Source organism: Muntiacus reevesi, chromosome 6 (assembly GCF_963930625.1).
Source record: "Muntiacus reevesi chromosome 6, mMunRee1.1, whole genome shotgun sequence".
Classification (NCBI taxonomy): domain Eukaryota; kingdom Metazoa; phylum Chordata; class Mammalia; order Artiodactyla; family Cervidae; genus Muntiacus; species Muntiacus reevesi.
Window position 1 is genome coordinate 29,700,171 of NC_089254.1, and position 14,087 is coordinate 29,714,257.

At 40.0% G+C, this 14,087-nt stretch overlaps 1 protein-coding gene across 1 annotated transcript in view; it reads right to left on the reverse strand.

The window, feature by feature from the left end:
- The window catches only part of TOMM7 (translocase of outer mitochondrial membrane 7), a 240,656-nt gene that overhangs the window by 120,479 nt on the left and 106,090 nt on the right, over nucleotides 1-14,087 (reverse strand). The window contains exon 3 of the mRNA XM_065938987.1: nucleotides 861-902. Within this exon, the coding sequence (XP_065795059.1) occupies nucleotides 881-902 (22 nt within the window). The 3' untranslated portion in view covers nucleotides 861-880. The remainder of the gene's footprint in view (nucleotides 1-860; nucleotides 903-14,087) is intronic.

Consider the following 14,087-nt stretch of genomic DNA (forward strand, 5'->3'; position numbering starts at 1 on the left):
AGAATATCACCCTGACAAACAATGGAGCTCTTATGTAGTTAGTACTGAAGCAATAGAGCACATCATAGAATGTTGAGTTCTAAATCTATAGTAATTTGAAACAAAAAACAAAACAAAACCTGAAAACCAATGGAATTTACAGTGCAGAATCCTCAAAAGACTTGAGAACTAGCAGTTCCAGAGACTTCAGAAATTGAGGGCTACAGCAAAGCAATCAGACCTAAGAAATGAGTGGAGGCCATTTGAGAAGCAATTAGAGCCTTCTAAACCCTCCCTGGTGGCTCAGTGGTCAGGAAATCCCATGGAGAAGGAAATGGCAACCCACTCCTGTATTCTTGCCTGGAGAATCCCATGGACAGGGGAACCTGGCAGGCTACAGTCCATGATTTAAGAAAAAAAAAGAGGCAAACACGATTTAGCAACTAAACACACACAACACACACACGAGCCTTTCCTGCTCAATACCACTGGCTCTACACCCTGCTCTTCCACAGCCCTGGGAGACAGAATGCTTATTCTTTGAAGAAACTCTGACTTGTAGGTCAACTGGCCTGGTTGTAGGTTTGAGAACAGTATCAGAAACTGGGGCATTTGGTGATCCTAAAATGCTGTAACTCCCAGCTCTCCCTCCCCAGCCCTATTTCCTCAATGGGGTACCAGGACACGGGCAGCATACTTATAACCTTGGAGGAGGTAAGAAAAGTTTTTCTGGAGACTGTGACCAGCCCCCAAAATGTCCAGAAAAAACTTAATCAGAGGTTTCCTAAAATAGTGCTTGTAGATCACATAATAGGAATCTCAAAGTCAACCAGCCCTGTCTATAAACTCAGAGCTTCCAATTAGCTTTTTGGTTCACTAACCTTGAGCGGACATCCAAGGGTTACCAGATATCTAAGGAAGGCCTAGAATAAGAAAATCAAACAAAACAATTAGATAAAAGCAATTTGGAAGAAAAAATATATAGAGGAATTAAAATAAATTTTTAAGTATTATTAAATATGTGGTGATGTTACACCCTTAAAACAAGAATAGGAATCTTAAAAAGGAACATTTGGTTTGCCAAAAACAGAAGTATTAGAAATTAATAAACATTAATGGTAATAATGAAAAACTCAAAAGAAGGATATCTGGTTAACAGCTTTTTCAGAAAGAGGGAACAGAAACCAAAGGAAGGAAATCATCAATAAAATACTTTAAGAAAATTTCTCAGAAGATCTGAGCTTCCAGATTTCCTGAAAGGACTACTGAGGGCCCAGTATAATGGATAAAAATAGGCTTATGGCCAGGCACATTATTGTGAAATTTCACAACACTGGAACAAAGAAAAGACCCTTTTTTTGCCTTGACTCCAAGAGGATGTTCTCCATCGAAACAAACGAGTAAACCAAGAAAGAGGAACAGATAAGAAATCCAACTCAGGAGAAAAACAGGGAATTCCAAGACTGATGGTGAAGGGAAGTCCCAGGGTGACAGCTCTGCAACAGTGTAGAGAGCTCCTACCCCAGGACAAGGTTGGAGGAGTGGAAAGGCTCCATTCAAGAGAAAGACAGACAATGGTAGGTTAGCTAATGGTGGCTGACTTGTATCTATCAGGTGTGTCTATTAGAAGGTCGTACAAAGAAAATTACACAAATGGGAGGAAAGGCAACTCTTAATTTCAGGAAAAATAAGGAGAAAAGAAACAACCAGAGTCCACAATGCTCAACTGTGAATTGTACTTTCCTTAACAAGTGACGTAAGTACATAAGTTGATTTAAGCAAGGTGTATTTTCTTAGGAGCATGGGGCACAGGTACAGAGAGGAATGGGGTATAAGAGAGTTGGATGCTTATCCAACTCTTACCACAATAGGTGACAGAAAATGTCTAAAAGTCACAATTTAAGACAGTATAATTCAGGCTATTATTTGGAAGCACCAAGATGTGTATTCCAGAAGAAATGGCTAAACAAACGACAAGTGGTTGCCTCTGGAAAGCGGCCCTGGAGGAGAGTGAGGTCTGATGCAGGGAACCACTGTTTTGTTATAAATTTCTCAATTCTATTTAACTTTTTATATAGGCATATACAACTTTGATTAAAAAAATTTAAGTACACTTTTTTCAAAATGAAAAGATAAAACAAACATAAAGGATTTTAGTTCTTAGTTAATATAATAAATCAACTTGGTGAGGGACTACTGACTCCTCCCGATAAGAGGATGGTCTCATTCTCCTCATTCCCAGCATCTAGCACAGAGTAGGAACTCAGTAAATATTTGTTGTTTGATTGATTACTGTGTTAATGGGTGTCTTGGGCTACATTAATAAAACAGTTCTGGGGGAAAGTTAATAGCTAATGTTCATTGAACACCTACTTTGCACCAGTCTTTGTTCTAAGGGCTGGCCATATATTATGTTGTTTAATTTTCACATGAGGAAGATGCTGACATTGTCCCCATTTTATAGGTGAGGTCTACTCTTAACCACTAATCTTTACATCCAAGGAGGAGGTGTTTTGTGGTCAGTATAGTGTTGAAAATTTTTATAACAAACAAGCCACAATGGGAATATTCTGTTCTGAAACACACACACACACACACACACACACGCACACCCCCTGTCTTTAGAGGTAGAATGTAATCACAGGAAGTTGAAAAGAATGTGAGAAGACCAAAAAGCATGCAAGTAGGTGTGGGAAATAGGGATAGTTTGTCAATGATGATAGTTTAATCATGTTTCAAAGGGGCTGGTAAAGAAAAGGGATGGGATTTGTTCTTTGTGCCCCAAGTAGTAAAACTATATCTGACAGTAGAAATTATACAAAGCTATATTTCAGTTTAAGGAAGAACTTTTCTGCAGTTCAATGGGAAATCAACTACTCTGGAAAAGAGATGGTCCCATTAGAAAATCATTAGTTCATCAAACTCCAGGTCTGGAAGCAAATCTAAAGAAATTTCATCCAATCAACCTCAAGATGTTTGGATCATCTTTACATCATCCTCCTAAGAAGTACTCTAAATCAGAAATAACACACCAGAGGCAAACACATCAAAAAAAATTTTTTTTTAATCAAAGTTATACATGCACACAATTTAGGGAGTTCAACAAGATTTGCTAAGGAAAAACAGAAACTCCTCACTTTCAATTTTTTTAAGGTAATTCTTTTATAAAATTTGGGGGCCTACTCTCAAGTTGATGTGTGCAGGCTTCTCACTGGGGTGGCCTCTCTTGTTGCAGCATGCAACCTCTAGAGCATGGGCCCAGTAGTTGGGGCACAGGGGCTTAGTTGCCCCATGGCATGTGGAATCTTCCTGCATCAGGAATCCAAACTGTGCCCTCTGCATTGGCAGGCAGATTCTTAACCACTGGACCACCACGGAAGTCCCCAATATACTTCATGCGGTGATTGTGGTTAGATCAGCATGTAGGGCTTACCTTACTATAACTAGTTCTTCCCTGGTATCTCAGTCACAAAGAATCTGCCTGCAATGCAGGAGACCAGGGTTCAATCCCTCTGTCAGGAAGATCTCCTGGAGAAGGAAATGGCATCCTTGCCTGGAAAATCCCATGGACAGAGGAGCCTGGTGGGCTGCAGTCCATGGGGTCACAAAGAGTTGGGCACAATTGAGTGACTAACACACTTTACTATAACTAAACATTATTCAGAGTTGAGTCAGGATTTAAGCTATGATTATTTTTCCTTTCTTATACATCTTTATATTTCACTCATTCCTCTGGAATGAATAAAAAGACTCACCTTTTGTCTTTGCTTAATTTCTTATGCATTTATCTGTAATTCAAGCCCTCAATTTTCTGTCACATGTCTAAGTTTCCTCTCAAGACATTCACATACGTAGTCGCACACTTGGCATCTGGGAACTTCCTTTCCCATCACCTGGAGAGCCCCTTCATCTTTCTCCTGTTTCCTGTATGTCCTGTCTCTCTCTTATTTGGTTTTCTCCATTGTTTCAGAGGTGCTCATTCCACAGTAGCTTCTTGAGAAAGGTTGTGTGGGAGGTAAAATTTTTGCATGTTTTCAAAACTAAATATATCTTGATTATATCTCACACCTGATTCTAAATTGTATTCTAGCGTTGCTATAGAGAAATCTAGAGTCATTCTGATAGCTGTTCTTTGTATATGACTTGTTTAGTCTCCCTTGAAGCTTTTAAAATTGTCTCCTTGTCTTAAGTGATGGACAGAGAAGTTTCACAATGCTGTGCCTTGGGTGTGGGTCTGTTTTCTTGCACTGTGCTGGGCACTCAATAGATAATTTCAGTCAGGAAACTCATGCCTTTCAGTTCTGGGAAATATATTTTTTTTCCTCTCCTTGGTTTGTTCTGTTCCCTCTTTTGGTCACTCATTCAGAAACTGCACTTCCTGGATTTATCCTCTAATTATTTTATCTTTATTTTTCTCCCTTGTTTTCTATCTCATTTCTTTGTATTCTAATTTCTGAGATGTTTTCTCAACATTTTCCTCCAACCCTTCTACTGAAATATTCATTTTTATGTTATTTTATCAATTTCTAAGAGCTTTTTGTGTTCTATAATTTGCTCTTTCTAGCATCCTATTTTTATTTTCTGGTTAATATTTTAACCTTGAAGTTTTTTCTTGCATAATCTCTTTTTTTCCTCTATGAATTAGCTGTTTCCAGTTGTTTGTTTGACTTTTTGGTCTCTATCTCTCATTTGAGGTTGTTCTCTGAAGTCTGGTATTCCTTGATTGTCGCTTATATCAAATTGGAATTTAAAAACTGACTGGAAGCTCTGGACTTTGAATGAGCTTTGTCCAATTTTGGTTTCACTTTAATCTATTTGGGTTTTTATTAAACATCAGAAACATCAGGTATTTCTTCATGAGTTGACCATATATGCTAGAGCATACTTTTCTATATTTCTGTTTGAAAGTTAAGAGTCCTAGCTGATAAAATTCTAAGATCTGAGGGGTGTCTTGGGGCACTATCTCTGCCATTGCCCTCAACTATGCTTGAGTCCTCAGTCCAAAGACTGTTTTATCATCTGCAGAGGGAAAAAATAGACTCCAGGCTCCTGTTGAAGTTGGAGTGGAAATGGGATCTAGCATCATTGAATTGTTGGAAGGGTCCAGGACTCTTAATTACCTCACAGCATCAGTCAGCTAATTGTATGCTTCCCCCTTCACTCTAGGTCCATACATGATGCTGCTCCTGCTGCTGCTAAGTCACGTCAGTCGTGTCCGACTCTGTGCGACCCCATAGATGGCAGCCCACCAGGCTCCCCTGTCCTTGGGATTCTCCAGACAAGAACACTGGAGTGGGTTGCCATTTCCTTCTTCAAGGCATGAAAGTGAAAAGTGAAAGTGAAGTCGCTCAGTCATGTCTGACTCTTAGCGACCCCATGGACTGCAGTCTACCAGGCTCCACCAACCATGGGATTTTCCAGGCAAGAGTACTGGAGTGGGATGCCCTTGCCTTCTCTGAGGTCCATACATACCTGATGCCAATTCCAAAGTCTTTGGGGAATTCTGAAATTTAGAAAGTTGATCTAAATTTAGATCTACCAGCCTAGGATTCACCCTTGCCAGGTCTGCTAAGTTGGTTACCACTTTTCCACATGCTTTCCACCTTTAGGATACTTTCATTTGGACTTTTTCTCTAATTCCCTCATGTTTGTTGGTCTGTACCTTAAAAACACATAAAAAGTACTTTATTTTAGTTTTAGTGGTTTGGGAAGGAAGAAAGAACTAGAAATGTGTGTTCAATTTGCCATCTTTGCCCCAAAACATTCCCATTCCATTTTCAGGCAATTTTGACGGAAAGTTCCATTCCATTGGTATAATCTTTTTGGAGGAAAACTGGTCATATCAAATCTTTAAATACAAATAATCTTTAGTCCAGCAACTCTATTGCTAAGTTATTTAAAAGATATATTTGTAAAAGTGATCAAAGAAATAGAGATATCTAATACAGCATATCTTTCACAGCATATCTTTCATTCAAATACATAAATAAACAAATAGGAAACAATCCAACTGACTATTGGTAGGAATATGGAGAAATAAATGTCAGTTTATCCATGTAATGGGAGACCTTTCAGATGTTTAAAACAATGAGGTAGTCTGTATAGAGGCAGACAAGCAGAATGACTGCTTGTTACAGATCATGAACTCTAAAGCCAGGGCTCATATACCAGCTTTGCTACCACGTGATCTCAGGCAAGTTATTTAGCTCCTCTCTGCCTCTGTTTCCTCATCTGTAAAATGGGGCTGAATTTGTCTCCTGTGCTCTACAACAAATTACCACATGGAGGTTTAAAACAATATAAATTTATTATTGAACAGTTTCCATGTATCAGGAGTCCAGGCACAACTCAACTGGACCTTCTGCTCAGGGCCCCATACAGTTGCAATCAAGGTGTCAGTTGGGGTGTGTTCTCATCTGGAAGCTTAACTGGGGAAGGATCTGATTTCAAGCTTGCTCAAGTCATTTGCAGAATTCATTTCCTTATGTCTATAAGACTGAGGATCCCTGTTTCTTTCTTTCTTTTTTTTTTTTTTTTTTGGATCCCTGTTTCTTATTGGCTGTCATCTAGAGGTCACCTTCAGACCCAAGAGGGTGTCCTCAGATTCTAGAAAGCAGCTTCAGTTCCACGTAACATAGTTGCTTATTTCACCAAGTCCCCAAAGAGTGTCCAAAGCAAGATGGAGCCTTCCATGTGCTTGTGTGCATGCTCAGTCACTTCAGTTGTGTTCAACTCTTTGTGACCCAAGGACTGTAGCCCACCAGGCTCCTTTGTCCATGGGATTCTCCAGGCAAGAATACTGGAGTGGGTTGCCATGCCCTCCTCCAGGCAAGAATACTAGAGTGGATTGCCATGCCCTCCTCCAGGGGATCTTCCTGATTCAAGGATTAAACCCATGTCTCCTGCATCTCCTGCATTAGCAGGCAGATTCTTTTACCCACTGAGCCACCTGGCAAGCCCAGAGCCTTACATAATGTTATGCAATCATGAGAATGACATCCATCACCTTTGCTATGTTCTGTTGGTTAGAAGCAAATCATAGATCCCAACCACACTCAAGGGGAGGGGACTGTACAAGGATGAGAACACTAAGAGCAGGAGATTATGGTGGTGGGGGGGCACTTTGGGGTCAGTCTGCCACAGGGATTAATAGCAGTACCTATCTCAAAGGACTAGTGTATGAAATGAGTTATATAAAACAATTTGGCAGTGTTTGATTTATAGTCAGCATTTAATAAAAATTAGCAAGTTTTATAGTTAGTCACTATCATTATTATACCTGACAATATGAAAATATATCCAAGGAATGTTATAAAGCAAAAAAGGAATTTACAGAACAATGGACAGTATGATCTTTTGTTTAAAAATTTTAAAAATATAAATGTATATATTCTTACATATATAGAGAAATTGTTAACTGTTAATATTTATGGGGGTAAATAAGACTATAAGAAGAAAAAGAGAAAGAGCTTCTTTATAATGATTTGAAATATGTCTCATATAAAAATTATCCACTGGTGACCATCACTTTGGTTACTCTTCCTTGAATGAACTCCAGTTTTTGAAGTGTTTGTTAAAGGGAAAATCACTGGGATTTAAAACAGGACAATTCTTCACTGAATAGGACTTTCCTGTGCTTTGAGATCATTTAGAATCTATGGTCACTGCCCACTAAATGCATTAGATGCCCCCTATTCATATGACAACCCAAAATGCTCGCCACGCCCCCAATCACATCTTCAAACACCTCTAGGGAACAGGCAGAAGTTTACTGTTGAAAATCACCATGACCCTTCGAAAAGGTGGTACCCAGGACTGTTGTACAGATGGAAAGGTAGGGTGTCTCATAACCTTTAAGAGCCCTTCTAACCTTGAGGTTCTAAGAAGTTGCTGATCTAGCCCAACTATATCTCAGAGAGTTCCTGAGGGCAGTAGGAGTGGATATGATGGACCCAACAGAGTTAGGAAGAAACAGTACAAGTCAGTGTATGATTAAGGGGCAAACTCTGCTAGCAGTGATGCCACTTGTTACTGTTCCTTTATAACCATTCCTATGGCTCCTTCAGTTTTCCATCTTGGAAGGCAATCCCTTAAGTGTAGTGAGTATATCCACTCCTCACTGGGCCAAAGGGGAAAGCTCATCCTGACTGATTTGCACCTATCAGAACCAGTCTATGGTCAGGAGTGGCTCTATCAACCCACTCTCTGGAGTGGGTTGCCATTTCCTTCTCCGAGTGTCTTCCTGGAAACATTCTACTCATGCATAGAAGCCTCTTCCACCCGGTGCCTGGAAAACCTTTTCCCACCTTCTCAAGATTCTCCTTGACTACACCCCAGCCCCAGGTCCTGAAGTCTTAGCCTTCCCTATTGTGAAGGTACCAGTGATTAATCAGAAAAACAAGGTGATTTCCTACAGTATCTCTCCCATCACACACTTAAAGGGCACTTAAAATGCCTTTTAACCTATTGTTCAAAAACCCAAGATAAGTATTTTCCAAAGAACAGCCATTTATTGCTTGTCTTTTGACTTTATAGTCTTCATCATTTTTTCCACAGATAAGTCTAAACAGGGTAGAAGTGGTATCCAAGTTCTTTGCAAAGTACCTAGTACAGTGCTACACTCTTTTTTCATTCATTCAACAAATGTTAGTGAGTCATTTCTGTGTAAAGCTGAACAAGAGACTCTGCCCTCTAGGAACATACAGATGACTAGGAGATAGAGAATACAGACAATTACAATATAGGAAGATGCTTGCCTCCCTGGAGCTGTTTGCAGGCTCACTCAGGTTGTCTACAGAATTCATTTCCTTCTGTGTCTGTAGGGCTGAGGACCCTATGGGGTAGAGAATTAGGAAAGATTTCACAAACTAGGTGGCATCAAGGCTGCCCTACTCTTCCCAGGTAGCCAAGAGGAGGAGGGCATTTTAGGACAAGTGAATAGCAGCACAAAGGCACAGCATAGAGTATATTCAGAGAATGCCTAATAGTTCAGCATTATTGAGACCAAAGTGTGAAGGGAGAGTGGCAGGGTGATAAATCTGGACAAGTAGGCAGGCACCAAACCACAAAAGGCTTGCATGACAGATTAAGAAGCCAAAATGGGAAGTCACTGAAGCATTTTGAATCAGGAAGTGATATGATCAGATATATTTTCAAGAAAGATTCTCCCTGGCAGAAGGAACATAATAAGTGAAGGGGAACAGAATGAGGATCTGGTTTAAGGCAAGATCTGGCAGGAGATGGCAAGCCTTGAACTAGGGCAATGACAGTGTAAGTGAAGAGGAAGAGACAGGTCAAGGAGAATATGATGAGTTGAAACTCCTAAGTGAGGGTAATAGGAGACTCACCTCATCAATAAAGAGTACAGTATGGGGAGCAGATTTGGAGAAAAGGAGAATCGAGTCCAGTTAGGGACTTATTGGCTTGCCAATGCCGGTGGAACATGTGTATGGAGATATTCAGGAAGGGTGGACTAGGATAAAGGTCTCAATAAACCAAGCTTCAGTTGAGATGAACATATGTGGGAGTCATATCCGTAGAGATGACGGTTGGAGCCATAGCAGATGATGATGAAATTCCCCAGGGATTGTGTGGTTCAACTCAGTTCAGTTCAGTCTCTCAGTCACGTCCAAATCTTTGCAACCCTATGGACTGCAGCACGAAAGTCTTCCCTGTCCATCGCCAACTCCCGAAGCTTGCTCAAACTCATGTCCATCCAGTTGGTGATGCCATCCAATCATATCTCATCCTCTGTCACCCCCTTCTCCTCCTGCCTTCAATCTCTCCCAGCATCAGGGTCTTTTCAAATGAGTCAGTTCTTTGCATCAGGTGGCCAAAGTATTGGAGCTTCAGTTTCAGCATCAGTCCTTCCTGTGAATATTCAGGATTGATTTCCCTTAGGACTGACTGGTTGGATCTCCTTGCAGTCCAAGGGAGTCTCAAGAGTCTTCTCCAACACCACAGTTCAAAAGCATCAATTCTTCAGCACTCAGCTTTCTTTATGGTCCAACCCTCACATACATACATGACTACTGGAAAAACCATAGTCCTGACTATAAGGAACTTTGTTGGCAAAGTAATGTCTCTGTTTTTTAATATACTGCCTAGGCTTGTCATAGCTTTTCTTCTAAGGACCAAGTGTCTTTTAATTTCACGGCTGCAATCACTATCTGCAGTGATTTTGTGCCCAAGAAAATAAAGTCTGTCACTGTTTCCATTGTTTCCCCATCTATCTGCCATAACATGACGGGACTGGATGCCATGATCTTCATTTTTTGAATATTGAGTTTTAAGCCAGCTTTTTCACTCTCCTCTTTCACTTTCATCAAGAGGCTCTTTTGTTCCTCTTCACTTTTTGCCATTAAAGTGCTATCATCTGCGTATCTGAAGTTGTTGATATTTCTCTTGGCAAGCTTGATTCCAGCTTGGGCTTCACCCAGCCTAGCATTTCACATGATGTACTCTGCGTAGAAGTTAAAAAAGCAGGGTGATAATATACAGCCTTGACGTACTCCTTTCCCAATTTTGAACCAGTCTGTTGTTCCATGTCTGGTTCTAACTGTTGCTTCTTGATCTGCATACAGATTTCTCAGGAGGCAGGTGGGGAAGGAGGAAGAAAGGACCCAGGGTGAATTTCTAGGAACACATAAAAGTTGTTGGAGACTACAAAGAGATTGAGACAATAAATGTGGTTGACTCCTTTGGATCCTGACACTGTATCTTTTCTTTCACACAACAAAGGTCCTAGACAAATTGGGCCAATAATACTTTGTACATTATTATATTGGAAGGTTTAAAGGAATAGGATTCCTTTAAAAGGAATTTTTTTAAAGGGGAAATGGGTCCCCCCCCCCTTTATTAGAATAACTGTGTGTCGAAAGCTAAAGGAACACACTTAAAACTCCAATTCTCACCATGTGTTGACCAGTAACAATTTACTTAAATCTCGATTTCTATGAAACAGAAACCTTTCCATTTATAGGAAGCTCAAGAATAGGCAGAATATGATCTCAGCTGATTAGAAGTCATGATAGTGGCTACATGTGAAGGGTGGTTATTAACTGGAAAGGAGCCGGACAGAATTCTATGGGGTAATGGAAATGTTCTATATCTTGATCTGGGTGGTAGTTACATAGGAGATACATATGTAAAAATTCTTCAAGCTGTATATCTAAGATTTGTGCATTTTATTGCATATAATGTAGTATATATAAATTCTATATCAGTAAAAATACATAATCCAAAACAGCATGTATTTGTGTGTGAACACATGCAAACACACCAGATGGATATACAATGAGGTCTATGATGCACAGGAAAAAAAGTAATATCAAAAGAGTACTGATTCACTTGAAGTAGAAGGAACTGAAGGACCCATGAGATCCAATAGCTGACATGATGAAAAAGGGAGTGACAGGGTGGGGAGATCAGAATCCATTATTAGGGTGGAGTGCTGGCCTTTAAGCCCCTCATGGGTGAAGCAGCCCTGTTGATGGCAAAATTCAAAGTGGGGCCAATGGTGTGGAAAGCTCAAATGGAAAAGAAGTGAAGATCATTGGCAATGAGGAGGTCTCCGAGAGAAGGAACATTAGAAGGATCAGCTATATTGTCATTGATGCTCCTCATAGAAGATGGCAGGCGGAAAAATTTCAGGTGTCAAAAACATCAGAGCATTTGAGAAAGTGGTCAAGGAGATGAATAGATAACAGCTTGAGAAGACAGCAAACCATTCAAGTGACTCAATAATGTTTTTTGATAATGATAATAAAGGGGGGGAAAGTAACTAATTTAGGGTAAGGCACTCTTCAAGAAATGGACTTTTTAAGTGAAAATGAAAAGTTGACAGCTAGTGTTACGGTCTTGGGAGGGAAGGAAGAATTGTTAGTGTTAGGTCACTTTCTCTTTGCTTCAGTAGCCCTCTGTGCTAGGCAACCCTAACAAACCAGCTAAGACTCTCCCCTCAATCCCCACCCCAATGAAAATTTCCCAGAGGACAATGACTATTAAATGTCTGGGGTGCAATGAATGTTTAATGAATGAAAGGAAGAAAGGAAACAAAGGAGGGAAGAAAGGAAGACAGCAGGGAAGAATGTAAATTAAAGAAAACCTCAGGCTAGAATTTTTTTTAAGTGTACTATAACATAGTGGGATAAACAGGGTTCAAAAATTTTAATGCCGTAAATTGCAGTTGTGTATGTGTTTACTTGCTTGATCGTGTCCAACTCTTTGCAACCCCATGGACTGGAGCCCACCAGGCTCCTCTAGCCACAAGCTTTTCCAGACATGAAAATTGGAGTGGGTTGCCATTTTCTCCTCCAGGGTATCTTTCTGACCCAGGGGTCAAATCTGTGTCTCCTGCATCTCCTGCATTGGCAGGCAGATTCTTTACCACTGAGTCATCTGGGAAGTCCAAATTATAGTTAGCTGTTAGGAAACTGAAAGTTTACTGAAAAATAATATTTTAAAATTAAACAATATTTTTAAATGGAAAAATATTTGTATTTATTCAAGGTATAGGCAACTGACTAATTTAATGAATTGATCAAGTGTCAAATGATCAGAAGGAAGTTGCTTCCTAGCCCCTCCCCAAAAGATAAGAACCAAAATGAGCCCATCCCTAGGAAGTAGGGTTGAAAGGAAGATGGGAGCCCATTAGCAATCGCATTAATATTCAATGTTATTTTATCCTGGGTGGAGTGCCCTCAAATTTTACTGTATCAGAGTGTGACCCCTAAAGCAGCAGCAGCATCACACTTGCCCCCGTTGCAAAATGTATTCCTCTGAGTTCCCAAATGAGCTCTGGTGGAAATTAGAATCTGCACATGCCAAGAAGAAAGCAGAAGCTTAATCAACCTGTAAGGCTTTTTTCTGTGACTTCAGATAAACCTCTCAGAAATACCCATCTGGTTCAGGGGACACAGAATGGCAGGGTCAAGTAAGCAAGCAGAGGAAACGGCGGTTCCCAAGAAGCTGGCCAGCAGAGACTAGCCGGGGCCCGGAATGGTCTGCTCCCACTTCTTCCAGGCTCTTCCCCCTCTACAGCTCCTCATCTCTCCCCAACTTTCTCTCTGGTGGTCTCATCAGGGCAGAAATCATCCTAATAAATCAAGGAATTAAAGACCAATCAAACCATCTCCCCAGGGAATTGTGAACAGAAGCCTATCTAATAAGGAAAAACTTATCTCCAATGGCAAATTTTAGCCTCCAAGGCCCCCATACCCAAGAGTTTTTGGAAAGCTGGAGTTGTACCACATAGGCATACACCTGGTAAGAATATCTGGATCAATTAATTCATCAGTATCCAGCGGTCTTGAGAAGGCTCAGTCACAGTTGTTCTAGCCCCTTGACAGCTGGGAACTGTGTAAGGGGTTGATCTCACAGTCACTTTTCTACCAGATATATCCTGCTTTCCAGCTTCTGTGAATTAAGATACACCATGTTTGCAGATTTTTCCTAAATAACATGTCCTTTGAGGTAAATAAAACTACCCTTTCATGATGCACCACCTAAGCAGCCCAGGGCTGCTTTCCAAAAACTATAATAAAATCAGTTCCTATCCATAATCTTAGAAACTGTGAGAGCATTCATTTAATGCTTGAAAATATGAAATATGTATGGGGAAGATAAAGCTGACCTAACATGAATGTAAAATCTATTCTCTAAAAGGAAAATTGTAGTCCAAAATAGCACAGGTAAGATTCAGTAATTAAGATAGAGGTTAATAATTTCACATGTAACCAATCTGTGTTTGCTTAAAGCCAGTAGAGTAAATGTGACTTGGATGCAAAAGCAAAACATTTGTTTCTGATTAAACTGAAGATATAGCCGTTAATCTTTATAACATAATCTGAAAATAAAAAATTATTTTATTTCTTTTAAAAACTTCCAGGTGTAAAAGAGAGAATTCCAGATTAAAACTTGGCTGAAATGGCAGTGGATGAAGAACAAAAACATCAGAGAAACTTTGTCATTACTTTCAGATAAAATGATGGTCCTGGCAAAAGATTTTTAAGAAAGCATTTCCTCACCATGGTAGACACTATCAGAAAAATCTTATTCAGTACAATGTTACTTTTAACACAGTTCAACCAGAGCACTGTTTTCTTCTT